Raw genomic sequence first — 15,298 nt, 5'->3', positions numbered from 1 at the left:
GGGTTCTGTGCAGTGTCAGCGACGTATGTGATGTAATATCATTTGGCTTGTGTGTATAGTAGTCTATGAAATGTAATCCATCTCGATGATGATCCTAGCACAAACAGTGGATCTCGTGTCGTAAGACAGCTGTTCGGTTTCCTCGTCAGAGATAAGGGACTATGGGATCCGAAATCCTGAAGAGCCAACAGGTCGTACTGGTTGGACTATAGCCAAACCTGCAAATTGGGCCCCATACAAAATGTCGGAGAGGCCGCATCCAATCGCCCCAAGTATGACGGAGCATGCTCTTTGAAGCATCCTCCCTATATCGATTGCGCAGTAACAGATTTCCTTGTCGAAATGCGATCTGTCGAAGCTGGGGTTGAGCCAGAGGCGTAATTTGGTGCGACCTTCAGTGAAAAGAGATATTGAGTTATGTGGCCCGCCATCACCTCATATCTGCATCCTCGTTCTCCTGTCCATTACCACTGCCATTCCATCCCGATGTCGCCACCCCAGGTTGTGTTTGTTGTTGCTGCTCACCGGCCGCAGCCGAAGCGGAAGGAAAACTCAAATACTTCCAATCCTCAATCTCCTCGATGATACACTTGAGCCGATCCCTGATACTCTCCACCGCATACGTCCCCAAGATCAGCCTCAAGGGCGGGTACGAGCAATGCCCGAGCTGCCAGACCAGATGCGCCGCCTTGACCGCACTCGCCGGCTGCTTATCCCCCAACCACATGAGCATCCTTTTGGCATGGGCCGCCGGCGACGTGGAGACATTGTACGGCTCGCTCGGCGGCTTGACCAGGAAATGCCCGTACAACGGCAGCGGGGACGCCAGATTATGCTCATTGGTGCCCATCCCACCGCTGCCACCAAACAAACCCCGATGCATATGATCCGAGACCAAATCCCCAGTGTCATCCCGCCGCATATGCCCCGGCTCGACCAGCGTGGTCTTGACGTTGAAATGGTCCACCTCGTACAGCATGCTCTCCATCAGCCCCTCGACCGCGTACTTGGACGCGCAGTAGGGCCCCAGCCCGGGGACGCCCAGCGCGCCCGATGTCGAACTGAAGATGAGGTAGCGGCCGGCCCGCCGCTCGCGGAAGTGCGGCAGCGAGAGCTGGATGATGTTCAGGGTGCCCGTGAAGTTGGTCTCGAACTGGTCGCGGATGTCGTACTCGTCCTGGTCCTCGCAGGCGCCGATCACCCCGTACCCGGCGCAGTTGGCGATGATGTCGATGCGGCCGAAGCGCGCGATGGTGCGCTGGATCACCTGCTTCACCGTCTCGCGGGCGCGCACGTCGCACAGCAGGCCGAGGCAGTTCTCGTGCTCGGCCTCGAGGTCGCGCATGGCCTCGGGGCTGTTCTCGAAGGTGCGCCCGACGGCGGCGACCAGGTCATCGCGGCTGAGGGCCGTCTTCACGAGGGAGCGGCCCATGTGGCCCGTCGCGCCGAAGATGAGCCATACGAGCGGTCGCGGGGGGTTCTGCGGTCCGGGCGGGTCGGTGGTCGAGGGGAGTTGGAGCTTTGGCTCTCGGGTTCCTGGGGTGGTGGCGGCGGAGGGGGAGATGGGGTTGGTCGAGGATTTCGGAGGGGAGGCGTAGAGATCCATCGAGGATGCAGGAGGAGGTCGTCGACCTCCGCGTGTTGACATGGACAAGCTCCGTCAGTCTGTCGCATTTTCCCCGGACGACGCATTCCCCGCAGCTGTCCGGTCGGTCACGTGAGCGAGCTCGCTTATCGGTCACTGATAAAGAAGGTCCCTCTTTTCTTGCCCGGTTGACAATGTCGCTTGGACAGTACAAACAATGGCAGTAGATCATGGGAGTTCTCTAAACATCCTGATTGCACTGCACGATTGAGAGAGGGCGAGAGAATCACGAGACCCAGCGCAATATAAGTTTTTTGTGGACAACGAGAGGACAAACCGGACAAACAGCTATACAGACTGCCATGTAAACATTGAATCCATAGAGAGCAGTTATGAATGTAAAAGCTGTATTTCAGCAACTTTGTAAACGGGACGATGACCTCAAAAGTGGAGGTCGTGTTTCGCAAAGTACAACATGAGTTCTACACCCCCTCACTCAGCCCAAGCCAAGCCAAAGACGTAACTTACTCAACCTCCTACATAAGACCATCATTCACTATCGCCGCGATCTCGGCTAGACCCGCTCGGAGACGGCCGACGTGGGGACCACCACCGCGCGGCCGGACGAGTATATCAGCATCTTATTTCATCTGGATGCCTTCCCATTACTAGAATCAGACACCAACTCTACTCACTCCACACCCTCATACCCCTAACCAGTCCCATCCCCGCCCCTCCACACACACTCACCATGTCCACCTCCCTCCCCGCCCTAGCAACCCTGACGTCCGAGCCGCAGGACCGCCAATTCCAAGTGCTGGACACGCTCTTCGAGCCGTCGCCCGAACTGCACACCCTCATGGCGCCCGTCCTCGCCCACCAGACCTTCGACAGCTACGCGAGACTCATCGACGCCGTCGGCGGCCGCATGGCGGCCCTGTCCGCGGCCGACTCGTCCAAGGACCGCGAGATCCTCTACGGGATCCTGGGCTCGCATCCCCGGCTGGGACGGCCCAAGGCCGGCCCGACGGAGCATCTGAGCGAGCTCAGCAAGAAGGAGCAAGCGCAGCTGAACACCGGGGCGGAGGAGCAGGCGGAGCGACTGCGGGGCTTGAATGCGGAGTACGAGGAGAAGTTCCCGGGGTTGCGGTTTGTGTAGGTTCTTTTCTGCGTGGCTTGGGTTTGCTGGAGTTTGAGAGGGCTAATTGAGAGGTTTAGGACCTTTGTTAATGGGAGGGATCGGGATGTGATTATGGTGGAGATGCGGGAGAGGATTGAGAGGGGCGATGCGGAGCTGGAGGTTGAGGAGACTATTCAGGTAGGTTGTTGTGAGTGATGTTGTGATGGAGGGATGCTAATTGAATGTTGCAGGCTATGTGTGATATTGCGAAAGATCGCGCGCGGAAGTTGGAGTAGCCTTTTCTTATTTTTGTTCAACCTGGATGGAATGCAACTTGCAGTATCCGCTACCGATCAATCTCTCAATTTGAGATACCTAAGTCTATTACCACTGCACTAGGATAATGCGAAGTCGTGGCTGTGGGAATGTATTGGGTCGTTCAAAGACTTACAACAGCAATGGGGACGGCAGGCTCTCTGTAGATCTATATACACGCTGGTGCCCAGGAGGCCCCACCAACAATCTGGATGATTCTAGTCCATCAACTCAACCGTGGCATTCTATTTCCCGAACGCCTCCTTCTGCTCCGGCACCAAAGTGATCATCTCACCCTTCTCGACCGCCGACCGCAGGTTATTCAACACCAAAAGTTCCATCTCCCGCTGCGTCTCGTACGTCATGGTACCAATGTGCGGCAACAGCATCACCTTAGGGTTGCTAACCAAGCCTGGCTCAATCTCAGGCTCATTCTCGTAGACATCCAGACCGGCAGACAGAACCTGTGATCATCAGCACGCAACCCAATCTTCCTTTCCGAGGTGGTATCTTACCTTGCCGGATTCGAGCGCAGCAACCAAGGCCTTCTCGTCAATCAAGGCTCCACGGGCCGTGTTCACAATGACAATCCCGTCCTTCATCTTCTGGAACTCCTTCTCCCCGATGATGTGACGGGTCGACGCATTGAGCGCCAGGTTCAGACTCAAAACATCGGAGGTGGCCAGCAACTCATCGAAGGAGACATACGTCGCGTCTCCCTCGAGTTCCGGCGATAGCCGTGACCGGTTGTGGTATTGGATCTTCATGCCGAAGGCTCTTGCACGGTTGGCCATTTCCTATACTCCCACATCAGCAGTCCAATTCGTATCATCTTCCCGGAAACGACAGCAACTTACACGACCGATGCCTCCCATGCCCAGAATGCCCAGAACCTTACCCTGCGGATCACGGCCAAGTCCCGTTTGTCCTAGGAATTTACCTACTCGACTTAGTATCTGCATCAAGCACACACCCTCCTCGGGCAGAATGACATACCCTCGCGCAGCGACGAAATCGGAATATAAGCCTGGCGCAGCGCGCCGATCATCAGGAAGATACCCACATCGGCTGTCGCGTTGTTGACCGCGACGGGGGTGCTCGAGACGGCAATTCCTGAGTCCACTCTTTAGCATCGATGCCTACCAGCAAATACCGTGCGAACGAGTTAGAGATTACCTTTCTCTGTGCATCCCTTAACATCGACGTTATCGTAGCCTGCCCCGTTGTGGCAGATGTATTTGAGGGACTTGGGGAGGGCGGAGAGCAGCTCTGCGTTGAAGGGGCCGGTGAACTACCCGCGACCATTAGACTGTTGGCTTGCTTCATGGGCATGGGCAAAATCGGGGGAAGATCGTACCTTGGTGGAGGTATTCGAGCGGTAGATCGCGACCACATCGTCGTATTGGCCCTCCTTGCAGTTGCGGATGAAGTCGTCGCGGGTGCCCTCGGGGAATTCCTGGATCGATGCATTAGATCCGAGGGCTGCGAATAGGCTCGTTCTATGAATTGCACAAATATCTCACCTTGAGGGTTAGAATGGAGGACAAATCCTCCCATTCCTTGCGGGAATGGGTGATTGCACCGATCAACAATGCGGCGGGCATGATGTCAGAGTTGGAGGGGAGAGAAGGGTGTGCGCGGGGTAAATGTTGGCGGGAAAAGTGCGAGATGCGATTGAGGATTGAGGAGAAGAGAAGGAGGAAGGAAAGGAGGAGAAATGCAAGATTAGAAAGTTAACTTAACTACTGAGCTCAAGAGCCACATGTGATTATTCATTATCTATCTCGCAATGACCCCATCGCACTGAGCTTTGCCTGTTTCCTTCCTCTTCAATCAAGTTCCCGCGACTGGCTGTTTTGGTTGTCTTGCTCCTCCAGCAATCGCGTGGGGGTTGCGTTGTGTATTACCTGCGAGTTACAATACTGGAGCCGAACTGTATTATACTCGGGACAAAGGCAGTCCGTCCTTTGTCCGACAGAATACTTCAATTGATCTCCTCACTTGAAACTCTGAGTAGTTTGCCTGTAGCGAGGATGTGCTCTGCTGAAGTAGCTACGCTTCACCTGTTCCACCTGTTCATGCTGGACTGTCGTGTATGTTATCAGTGTATCCAAAAATACTAATACCGTACTATACATGCTCACTCCGCGGATAATACGTCGGCTATTGAAGAGACGGGTTCAAAACCCGACGCGGAGAAAAGTCCGGAATGACCCCACGCCGGGTACGGAGACCGCTTCAGTTCCCAATCCCCTCATCTCTCCACTTGAGTCAAATTAAAGCATGGCTGCTCCTCCCCTCCTCCCATTTCAGTCTAGAGACACTCTCTCGTTCCTCACACAAGTCTCTGACTGAGCTCATTATGGCTACCCCTACGACCACCACAGCACTCGTCCTCCACGGCGCCAAAGACCTTCGTCTAGTAAGTGCTGCCAACTATATCCAACCCCGCATTTGCCATCAAAACACGCACCACCCAGAAACACCGCAGCTAACCACCACCGCAGGAATCCCGACCGCTCTCCCCACCCCAAGGCAACGAAGTCCAAGTCGCCGTGCGCGCCACCGGCCTCTGCGGCTCCGACCTCCACTACTACACCCACGGGCGCAATGGCGACTTCGTCGTGCGGGCGCCCATGTGCCTGGGCCACGAGTCCTCCGGCGTGGTGACGGCGATCGGGCCCGAGGTGACCAGCCACCAGGTCGGCGACCGCGTCGCGATGGAGGTCGGGCTGCCCTGCCGCCAATGCGCGCTCTGCCGCCAGGGCCGTTACAACATCTGCCTCAACATGCAGTTCCGCAGCAGCGCCAAGGTCTTCCCACATCTGGACGGCACGCTGATGGAGCTGACCAACCACCCGGCGGATCTGTGCCACAAGCTGCCCGACAGCGTCTCCTACGCCGGGGGCGCGCTGGTCGAGCCCCTCGCCGTGTGCCTGCACGCGATCCGGCGGTCGCGGCCCCCGACGCGCGACGAGGTCGCCCTCGCGCAGTCCGCCGGCGAGCCGACCCCCGCGCTGATCTTCGGCGCCGGCGCCATCGGCCTCCTGCTGGCCGCCGCGCTGGCGGTCTCCGAGAACTTCTCCTCCATCCTGGTGGCCGATATCGATGCCTCGCGGCTGGCCATCGCCGAGTCGCTGGGTCTGGGCCTCAAGACCGCCCTGATCCCCAAGGCCGATCCCGCCAACCCGCCGCCCCCCAAGGACGCGCCGCACGCGGAGCAGACGACGTATGCCCTGCAGAATGCGCAGCGCGTGGCCGCCGCGCTGAAGGAGGCCGACGGTGCCACGTCGGGATTTGCGCGTGTGTATGACTGCACCGGCGTGCCGGCCTGCGTGCAGGCGGGCATCTATGCTGCGGCTTCTGGGGCGGTGCTGGTGCAGATCGGAATGGGTAACCCCATCCAGACCCTGCCGGTGGGCGCGGCCGCGCTGCGCGAGGTCGATATCATCGGTGTCTTCCGGTACGACGGCTACGCGTACCCCGCTGCTATCGCGCTGATGGCCAGCGGGAAGTTTGATACCGTGGAGCAGAAGGTTGTGACTCACCGGGTCAAGCTTGCGGATGGGGATCGTGCCTTCTCGCTGGCGGGTAAGGGTGTCGACGAAGAGGGTAGGCCCGTCGTTAAGGTCGTTATTGAGAGCTGAGCGGGCATGTTGTGGTGCTTTGAGTTTGATTTGTTGTATTTTATATTATGATTATACCCGAGAGATGGTGGGAGATGAAAAATTATGATGATGCGAGCGATTATGGTGTTACGATGCATGGTGGTGTGGATGGTTGCATGAAAAGGATAGAGATTATGATAGCTGTCGATGAATTCTGAGCTTGTCCAAATCATATGCCCAGACCACTAGGGCTCAATACCATCAAAGTACAGTACAACGAATAGAGATGAGCAGGCAGGTGACACGCCCGTAACCGTGTTGAGGCCTTCCTTGGTGCCTGAAGCATGAGGAACATGCAGCACACCATCAAGTCCTTAGCTATACGCGGCTGGGTTTGCCGCCATAGGGAATCTGGGTTCAAATCCTAGTTCCGGCAATCTTTCCCCTGCCTCGAAAAGAGGGATCTGTGCCATTAATGTGTCAAGGATAGGAGGGACGAGGATGCGTTGGCATGACGAGTGGACTGTCTCAGATCATAAGCCCCCATGGGCTGTGCACAGTCGTGTGACGTTTCGCAACAAGCAATCCCATCGAAGATCTACCCAGAACAACACACTTCGGGTATGTTGTCCCGTGCTCTCCTCATCAAATGCCAGTGGTGACAGTCCAGCATAGATCTTAGACGTAATAAGCACCAGACTTCAGCCTTCCAATACTGATTTGCCAAGCCCTTACGTTCTACCTGTCGCAGCAACTGAGTGGTTATCTTATGCGCTATTGACCAGTCCGCAGCGCTGGTCACCCAAGGAAAACTCCGGAAAACCCCTGGGAAACCTCTCGTAGCCATGAGCATGTTCCTTCTACTACAGTCGCATCGATCGACCGAAGATCCTGCTAATGGTCCAGCCTCAACGTAAGCCCGATCAGTGTAGCATACGCCCCGATACTCAGGGCCGTAAGGATCAAGACCGCATTCCCACTGGTCCGAAATTTGTGCCGGTTGATCCCATCCTCCCCGAGCTCCGAAAAGAACTGCTTGTTACCCTGCTGGCGGCGGTAGAGGCCGATCATGAGCACGCCGGTGCCGTAGATGGCGAACAACGCGCCCGTGCTGTAAAACTCGCTGGTGAAGATCTTCAGGACGACGAGGGCGAAGGAGAACTGTGAGAGAGCGGTGCGGACGTAGGCGCCTTCGAAGGTGCGCTGGGCGGCGCGGACTTCCACGATCTCATCGGAGGTGAGTGCCACCGTGCGGGCCCGGTGCATTCGCAGGCGGTAGCGATCTGCCGCGCGACGCTGTGCGTAGTCATTGGAATCAGCATGCGACCGGCGACATGTCATCGTGGGACCAGAATTAAAAGGCCCATGTCGGTTCCATTTGACGCACCTCAAACATTTCGACGCGTCATACAGGTGTCTGATGTGGTTGTTCGATGGAGCAGAGCAGGGTGACGCGCGGGTAAGAGTGGATAGAGCCAGCAACAGCTTCCCGACGGCAGGGTCGTCTCTTGTTGGTGGCAGACCGACTTTTTTCAAGGGGATTCTGAGCGCATCTTCTTGTGAACTGGAAGGAGTGTCAGCTGGTTGACCGCCGAGTTTCTTTTTCTCTTGTTGCCGCTCACGTGGACCAGCTGCAGCTGGAAGTGGCTTAGTTTGGAAGACGCGATATTGCATCAGACCATCTTCAGCATCTTCAGCAACTTCAGCAACACGGCTTGGAGATTTTCTAGCGATTGTTGGGATGCCACACAGGTTCAGAGCACAGCTCAAGCTGGTATGGAGATTCTTGACTAATTACATCGGTAAGGTAGCCTTGACGATTCGTGGATGGAGTTGTGTAAGTTAGAGGAAGGCCTGCCCGCAGTAACAAAGTTGACCTTGAAGGGAGCGGGAAGCGATGATATCAGCGTACAGGGTTTCTCCACCAATGACAGTTCTCCCTTCTCTAATCCCCAACGTCAGAACCCGTCGGCTATCGAGATTGCCCAACTCGGTCGGGGAGCCTGGAGAGCCACCGCCTCCCCCATCTTTTGAACGCTTATCAGCCCCCGCTGCTATCGGTCTTCAATAAGCCGATCAGCTTCCTGCTCGGTTACTAAAATGGGGGTCTGGACATTGCATTGCTTGGCCTGCGACTGCATGCCGGTCCGACTTTCACTCCTTGGCTACGCTGCTTTTTCTCCTCACTTCTCCTCTTCTTCTGCCTCCTCCTCTCTTTCTCTCTCCGCATTCTTCTCTTTTCATTGTGTCTCATTCTCAATCGGATAGCTGAGCTTTGCGATCCGTCAAGATGAGCAAGGTGTTCGATGCGGCGGAAGGTATGTTGCATAGCAACTCATCATAATAGACGCAATCGTGCTTCACTTGAGATATGGTTCAATGAAGGCTAACATCCCTTTAGTCGCCAAACACAATACCGCAGAAAGCTGCTGGGTGATTCTTTACGGAAAGGTTTACGATGTATGAGCAGCCCCAATTATCCTAGTCATGGCCCATGGTTCAAAAATTGACTTCATGTGTGAAAGGTCACCAACTTTCTATCTGATCATCCTGGCGGTGCCAAGATCATTCTCAAGCTCGCAGGCAAAGATGCAACGGAAGAATACGACCCGATCCACCCCCCAGGACTTCTGGAGGAGAACCTCAAGCCCGAAAACTTCCTTGGGACCGTCAATGCAGACACACTACCCAAAGTACAAGCAGAGCCGGCACCTGCAGCCGCAGAGACAGAAGGGTCGCCATCAATGGAGTCCTTGCTGAACATGGACGATTTCGAACAAGTCGCCACCAAGAACATCAGCAAGAAGGCCTGGGCCTATTACTATTCCGCCTCGGACGACAAGGTCACCAAACACTTTAACACAGAAGTCTACCGGTCCATCCTGCTGCGACCCCGCGTATTTGTGGATTGCACCAAGTGTGACCTGGATACGAAGCTATTGGGCCACAACCTGGGAATGCCGATCTATGTCTCCCCGGCCGCCATGGCTCGCTTGGGCCATCCCGCGGGCGAGGCAGGTATCGCAGAAGCGTGTCGCAGCTTTGGAGCGATGCAGATCGTCTCCAACAATGCATCGATGACTCCGGAGCAGATTGTGCAAGACGCAGCGCCGGACCAGGTGTTCGGATGGCAGCTCTACGTGCAGGTGGATCGCAAAAAGAGCGAGGCGATGCTGGCGCGCATCAAGAAGCTCAAGGCCTTCAAATTCATCGTTCTCACCCTGGACGCTCCGGTTCCCGGGAAGCGCGAAGACGACGAACGCGGGAATGCTGTTGGGGCGTCGGCACCGGTTGCCAGCGCCGCGATGGCCGCCGACAAGAAGTCCTCGGGCGAGTCGGCCCAATTAGGCGGCGTGGGCCGGCAGCTCTTCGCTGGCACCGACCCTTCGTTGACGTGGAAGGAGACTCTGCCGTGGTTGGCAACGCAGACCGATTTGCCCATCATTCTCAAGGGTCTGCAGACGCATGAGGACGCTTACATTGCCTCCCTTCACACCCCACAAGTTAAGGGTATCATTCTGTCGAACCACGGCGGTCGCGCGTTGGATACTGCGCCTCCGGCGGTGCACACATTATTGGAGATCCGCAAATACTGCCCTGAAGTGTTTGATAGGCTGGAAGTCTGGGTTGACGGCGGTATCCGCCGTGGCACAGATGTTGTCAAGGCTCTCTGTCTGGGTGCGAGAGGAGTTGGAGTTGGCCGTCCGGCACTCTGGGGTCTGGGTGCCGGTGGCGTTGAGGGTGTGAAGCGTACATTGCAAAGTAAGATACTCTATTGATGCTTGCTTACGTCCGTACTAACCATCGATCCTAGTTCTGTCCGACGAGACCAAAACTTGCATGCGCTTACTCGGTGTCGAAAGGGTCGAAGACCTGGGCCCCCAGCATGTGAGTTCTTCTGCTTTCCCTGTCGCCGCATTCTTCTAACTCACGATTCAAAATAGATCAACACCCGGATTGTTGAGCAGCAAATCTACGATGGTCCCTCAGGACTCGACAGTGTACGAAATGTGTTCCGTGCCAAGTTGTAGACATATCATATAATGCAGCGTGACTTCTCAGCCTTGGGTTTCTATGATCTATTCTGTAATCGCTCATCGTGACCCACTTGAGGTATTCATCAGATGAACGACGGTCCAAAACGTAGAATCCAGGTTAGCTGGTGGTAATCACCAATCTGTGTGCTTTTGTTCTGTCTATCTTGAAACAGTTCATAAACAAAGCGTATTGTAATATTCCTTATTGCATTGTTCCCGTTCGACCTAGTGAACAATTGTATCTAACACCGATATTGTTATACGCACAATGACATATACAAATGCTTTGTCCATGTGCAGATTTCGTGGTTGTGCTGGACTGGTTGAGACGGCGTGACTCCGCTTCCTTTGTCCGCGCGAGGGCGAAAGTCGCAGTCGTTCCCTTTTGCACCAATCTCCTACTCCTGCCCATCGGACAACCAGTCTCTGTCTAACCAGTGTGATTTCACGTTCTTGCATTGCTCCTGGGATCACATCATCATCATCAACTTCGGAAGCTGCCACGCTCGCAGTCAATGTCCCCTTCGAGACACGACTTGCCCTACTGCGTATATGGGGATACTGGTCCCCAACACTTTCCGACTCTGGGAGTTCTACCATCGTCTGACATCGCAAACAACCTAGCAACAGGTCCCAATCCTCTTCTTTCATAAGACTACCTGTGCAAGAAATAATAACAATGTCTTCGAGGTGCAAACTCCGGCCACTGTGTTTGCAGACGTCCAACTGCCATTGTCGCACAAGAGGGCTTTGTTTTTCTTTGCTTGTACTCACAATGTGAATAACCACGGTTCTTTGTTCTCTTTGTCTACCGCTACCCACAATGCCATTGCCATGATCAGCTTTGGATGGCGGAAAGTCTCAGCTCATTTAAGGTGCACACCCCCCCAGGCTACCGACATGTTCCTCATAACTTCTGCATTACCAGAAAAGCCCCGACAGATACTACCCCCCTGACGAAGAGCAAACTGAGAACTACCGCCAAGCTCCCCAAAACTGACAACACTTATGTCGGAAGCGAAGAAAAGATCCTCAAGCCAAGCGGGGCTCAGCGATGAGGACTACGAGGACAGCGACGTCAGTGTCCACTCCGACAGTGACAGCCACTCCGACCAGGACAGCGATGACCGGCACGATGGGGTCGAGACTCGTCTGGTTAACGCCCTGCGCGAGGTCAGCGGCAACCGCCAGAAGACGGTCCCCCTGACGCCGCCGCCCGAAGTCGATGATGCAGGCATCACTGACAGACAGCCGGACCGGGAGGAGGACCGTGATTCGGCGGTCGACGCGGACGATGAGCGGGAGACATCGCCATCATCAGAGAATGGCGACGAGAGCGACGGTGACAAGGAGAATCGGCCCCCCGTGGAGGCGGATGAGGAGTACGAGGAGCCCCAAGAGGGCGAGGATGAAGGCGAAAATGCCGTGAACAGAGAGACATCCTATGCGGGGGAGGCTAGCGGACCACAATACCAGGAGAAAAGAAAGATCAAAAGACGCAGGAAGTATGAAGCAGAGGCCGACCATTCTGAGGCGATCCGCCAGAAGTACATGGAGATGCGGAAAACCCGCACCCCCATTGCTTGTGACCGTTGCAAGGTGAGTCCACTCCAGTGGTGTTATGTCTTCTCGTCCTATCACAAAATAAGGAATTGAGTAGGGTTGGCTGACCGTGGGTCTTTGTTTACGTGTGAGCAGAACCTGAGGAAAGAGTGCACAATCCATGAAGAAGGCTGCCTCCAATGTCAGACCATCAAGGCACCGTGTATGCACACTGACCCGATCACTTTGATAACCGAGCGACGGGGGGCATCCAAGAGAAAGGACGAAAAGATGCAACTTATGAAAGCTTGGATCAACAAGCTGCAAAGACAGGTCATGGCGCAGATGCACCCATACGGTCCCGTAAGTGTATCAGTCCTCACTCGATCAACGAAGCAAAGCCTAACATGATGTTTCCGGGCCTCAAAGCCTCTGGGTCAGTATGCCTTTCCACAGCATAGGCCGAATTCTCCCAACCCCCGTTCTCTCAGTCCGCATGGCAATTCGGCACGATGGGGTCACGCCAGTGGCGGCAGCAGCGCAGAGAAGGGCGCGGCATATGCCAACAGGAACTTTCCTGCATCCTCGAGCAATCACAATAACATAGCCTCGTCGAGAAAACCTGCCAAGCGGAATGGCGGTCACGCTTCAGTCACCAAATCTCGGCCACTTGGCAGTGGTAGCTCGGGCAGCTCTGGGGGCAACTCCGGGTACCTGGCCGAGCTGGACAAGAACATGGGTCCCGGTGGACGGGCCAAAATCAACAGCACCATGGAGAAATTCCTCGAGCGCGACCCGGATTACCAAAAGAAGGCTTACCTCCATCCGAGTTCTCCTCGACCGCGCCAGATGTCAGGTCCCGGCTACGCTCCTCATTACCAGGAGTTCCACGAGTTCAACAACAACGCACACTATCCGACGCCACCCCTCCGACCGATGAGCACCAGTTCGCACCGCATGTATGACCTTTCTTATATGGGTGACCCACGGTATGGCCACCCTCAGCCGGGTTATGTCAACCATGCCCCCCGATACCCTACGCCGCCGCCGCCACCGCCGCCGCACTTTCGCCCGTACCCTGAACGCGTCAACCCAGAGTATGAGCACGTGGACCCTCGTCATCACTACGACGGCGGCCTGCGTTCGACGCCGGAGGCGGACAAGGATCCCTATTACGGCTTACCTGACGCCGGGCCGAGCTCTTTCAATGAAGAGGAGTTAATACAGGCCTACCGGGCTTTCTATCCCGAGGGTGAGTCTACTTCTGCAGGGGCAGCTGAGCAAGCCCGAGCAAGCCGAACTCGCCCCAAGTTTATACCGCGGGGGATGCCGCCGGGGAATCCGCCTCCCAGGCCTCGAAAGAAGTAAACCGACGTGGATTAATGCTTGTGATTTTATCTATATGTTTAGCTTTTGGACTCGGTACGCTGTGCGAGGATTCTGTCGTGTTTTTGGATTTATATATACTGAACAGATACAATATCTTGTTGATTAGTGAATTATTAATGCATTTTGTGTGCTTGTCCTTGTTTCCATCTCAAAGGTCCTCGATTAGCACTGCACTACGGACTAATCCCAGACACCGGAAACTGGCTGTAGACAGGGGATATATGGAAAATTCTATATTCAACATACGGAGGTATATGCACTCCAACAGAGTCACGGTGCAGTGGCCTCTCGATCACCCAAATCACGCCGAGCCAAAGACAGACTTGCTCAGCTCATCCATGACCTTCAACCACGTGGTCACCCAAGTAGTGAACTTGTCTTCCTTCTCCTCGCCCGTCGTCCCCTGCTGCCAGGGCAATTTGACCACCTCTAACGCCTTGACAGCCCGGTCCTTAGTCTGCCCCAAGAACCGGCCCGACCTGTCCGGGTCGGCCTCATACAGCGCCCCGGCAATCTCATCCACCAGCTCCGGAATGACCTGGAGATTCTCCATCAACGCCTCCAACCTACGCACCTCCGCCACCGCATCCGCCGTCCTTTTGAGGCGGTGCGTCACGATCGCCGGATACACCTGCGCGATGGGTTTCAGCACGCGCAGCGTAGATTTCTTCTGCGCATGCAGCGCCTTCGACTCTTCCTCATCATCGTCATCCTCCTCATCCTCCCCCTTTTTATTTTGTGTGTCAGCATCACCATCATCATCGCTCAACAACTCGTCGAAGAACTCATCCCCCTCCTCGTCAGGATCCCACTCCTCGATCTCCCCGACGGCATCCCGCACCAGATCCCGCCACTGCTCCACCCGCCGCACCACGAACCCCACCACCCCCTTGGCCGCGAGATCCACCAGCGCGTCGCACGACTCCCACGCCCGCGCCGCCGCCAGCGTCACGGCGTCCTTGTCCGGCTGCGCGAGCTCTTTCTTTTTGTTTGCGGTGGGGCCATCCCTCCTCGTCGCGATGCCCTGCACCTCGTGCAACAGCACGGACAGCTCCGTCAGCGCGAGCTTGGTGAGCGCGTGCGCCTCGGTCTGGAAGGCTTGCGTGTGGTCCGTCGCGGTGATGAGGAGGGCGGCGGTCACGAGCGAGGGGAGGACGGATTCGTTGAGCGCGGTGAGGATCGGGACGGCGGCGGTGGGTGTGAATGGGGCCGTGATGGAGACGAGCGAGAGTTTCGTGATTTGGGATTTGAGGGACAGGGAGGAGGCGGAGAGGAGGGGGAGGGCGTCTTTGGTGGTGATTGTTTCGGTGGTGGTGGTTTCGGTGGTGGTGGTTTCGGTGGTGGTGGTTTCGGTGGTGGTGGTGGTGGTGGCCGTCGCGATGGCGGTTTGAAATTGGTCGAGGAGGGTTAGGGTGGTGGTGAGGGTGAGGTGGAGTTTTTGCGCCATTGTTGTTGTGGATGCTGCGGTGCTTGTTCTTGTGGTTGTTGGGCGGGGTTGGTCGGAGGCGATGGCTGGCCGATGGTGTTTGCGAGCGATGCAGTGATTTGAGCAGTGGTGGTGATGATCTCTCCTCTGTTCTGCGGGAAGGTGATGGGGGTGGAAGAGGGAGGAACCCGAGGAGGCTGTAGATTGTAGATTGGAGATTGGGAAGGTTCGATTCCAAAGTCGTCTACTCGTGGATGGAGGGGTGGAGGGAAAGTT

General features: G+C 55.9%; 10 protein-coding genes across 10 annotated transcripts; 5 read left to right on the top strand and 5 right to left on the bottom strand.

Moving 5' to 3' along the window:
• Positions 1–94: 94 nt before the first annotated feature.
• BO86DRAFT_389615 (SDR family oxidoreductase) lies at positions 95–1,641 on the bottom strand. The gene has a single exon (XM_025672183.1). The coding sequence runs from the start codon at positions 1,604–1,606 to the stop codon at positions 431–433; it is 1,176 nt and encodes a 391-aa protein (XP_025527298.1). The 5' UTR covers positions 1,607–1,641; the 3' UTR covers positions 95–430.
• A 546-nt stretch (positions 1,642–2,187) lies between these two features.
• Positions 2,188–3,143, top strand: BO86DRAFT_363181 (2-oxo-4-hydroxy-4-carboxy-5-ureidoimidazoline decarboxylase). Its single transcript, XM_025669955.1, has 3 exons — positions 2,188–2,740; positions 2,804–2,903; positions 2,957–3,143. Exons 1-3 carry the CDS (start codon positions 2,337–2,339, stop codon positions 2,999–3,001), a joined length of 549 nt encoding a protein of 182 aa, XP_025527297.1. The 5' UTR covers positions 2,188–2,336; the 3' UTR covers positions 3,002–3,143.
• On the bottom strand, positions 3,114–4,788 carry BO86DRAFT_339755 (D-mandelate dehydrogenase-like dehydrogenase). The gene is made up of 7 exons (XM_025669028.1): positions 4,544–4,788; positions 4,378–4,476; positions 4,197–4,311; positions 4,017–4,133; positions 3,878–3,960; positions 3,536–3,817; positions 3,114–3,484 (listed from the first exon to the last, which is right to left on the bottom strand). Exons 1-7 carry the CDS (start codon positions 4,622–4,624, stop codon positions 3,266–3,268), a joined length of 996 nt encoding a protein of 331 aa, XP_025527296.1. The 5' UTR covers positions 4,625–4,788; the 3' UTR covers positions 3,114–3,265.
• A 539-nt stretch (positions 4,789–5,327) lies between these two features.
• On the top strand, positions 5,328–6,667 carry BO86DRAFT_363176 (NAD(P)-dependent alcohol dehydrogenase; the record flags this gene model as incomplete). The annotated part of the gene is made up of 2 exons (XM_025669954.1): positions 5,328–5,442; positions 5,528–6,667. The coding sequence occupies exons 1-2, from the start codon at positions 5,383–5,385 to the stop codon at positions 6,665–6,667; spliced, it is 1,200 nt and encodes a 399-aa protein (XP_025527295.1). The 5' UTR covers positions 5,328–5,382.
• An 855-nt stretch (positions 6,668–7,522) lies between these two features.
• Positions 7,523–8,454, bottom strand: BO86DRAFT_363173 (uncharacterized protein; the record flags this gene model as incomplete). Its single annotated transcript, XM_025669953.1, has 2 exons — positions 8,251–8,454; positions 7,523–8,192 (listed from the first exon to the last, which is right to left on the bottom strand). The coding sequence occupies exon 2, from the start codon at positions 7,967–7,969 to the stop codon at positions 7,523–7,525; it is 447 nt and encodes a 148-aa protein (XP_025527294.1). The 5' UTR covers positions 7,970–8,192; positions 8,251–8,454.
• Positions 8,455–8,692: 238 nt separating this feature from the next.
• BO86DRAFT_101232 (uncharacterized protein) lies at positions 8,693–8,946 on the bottom strand. The gene has a single exon (XM_025665854.1). It carries the CDS (start codon positions 8,880–8,882, stop codon positions 8,724–8,726), a length of 159 nt encoding a protein of 52 aa, XP_025527293.1. The 5' UTR covers positions 8,883–8,946; the 3' UTR covers positions 8,693–8,723.
• Positions 8,724–10,688, top strand: BO86DRAFT_448515 (FMN-dependent alpha-hydroxy acid dehydrogenase). Its single transcript, XM_025676653.1, has 5 exons — positions 8,724–8,946; positions 9,030–9,088; positions 9,154–10,390; positions 10,443–10,516; positions 10,573–10,688. Exons 1-5 carry the CDS (start codon positions 8,919–8,921, stop codon positions 10,657–10,659), a joined length of 1,485 nt encoding a protein of 494 aa, XP_025527292.1. The 5' UTR covers positions 8,724–8,918; the 3' UTR covers positions 10,660–10,688.
• Positions 10,689–11,460: 772 nt separating this feature from the next.
• On the top strand, positions 11,461–12,322 carry BO86DRAFT_389610 (uncharacterized protein; the record flags this gene model as incomplete). Its single annotated transcript, XM_025672182.1, has 1 exon — positions 11,461–12,322. The coding sequence occupies exon 1, from the start codon at positions 11,674–11,676 to the stop codon at positions 12,319–12,321; it is 648 nt and encodes a 215-aa protein (XP_025527291.1). The 5' UTR covers positions 11,461–11,673.
• A 111-nt stretch (positions 12,323–12,433) lies between these two features.
• BO86DRAFT_389609 (uncharacterized protein) lies at positions 12,434–13,669 on the top strand. Its single transcript, XM_025672181.1, has 2 exons — positions 12,434–12,570; positions 12,637–13,669. Exons 1-2 carry the CDS (start codon positions 12,499–12,501, stop codon positions 13,573–13,575), a joined length of 1,011 nt encoding a protein of 336 aa, XP_025527290.1. The 5' UTR covers positions 12,434–12,498; the 3' UTR covers positions 13,576–13,669.
• A 34-nt stretch (positions 13,670–13,703) lies between these two features.
• On the bottom strand, positions 13,704–15,263 carry BO86DRAFT_389608 (uncharacterized protein). The gene has a single exon (XM_025672180.1). The coding sequence runs from the start codon at positions 15,041–15,043 to the stop codon at positions 13,898–13,900; it is 1,146 nt and encodes a 381-aa protein (XP_025527289.1). The 5' UTR covers positions 15,044–15,263; the 3' UTR covers positions 13,704–13,897.
• Between the last annotated feature and the right edge of the window lie 35 nt (positions 15,264–15,298).

This window comes from Aspergillus japonicus, assembly GCF_003184785.1.
Source record: "Aspergillus japonicus CBS 114.51 unplaced genomic scaffold BO86scaffold_27, whole genome shotgun sequence".
NCBI classification, from domain to species: Eukaryota; Fungi; Ascomycota; class Eurotiomycetes; order Eurotiales; family Aspergillaceae; genus Aspergillus; species Aspergillus japonicus.
This window is presented reverse-complemented; position numbering and strand designations above follow the sequence as displayed.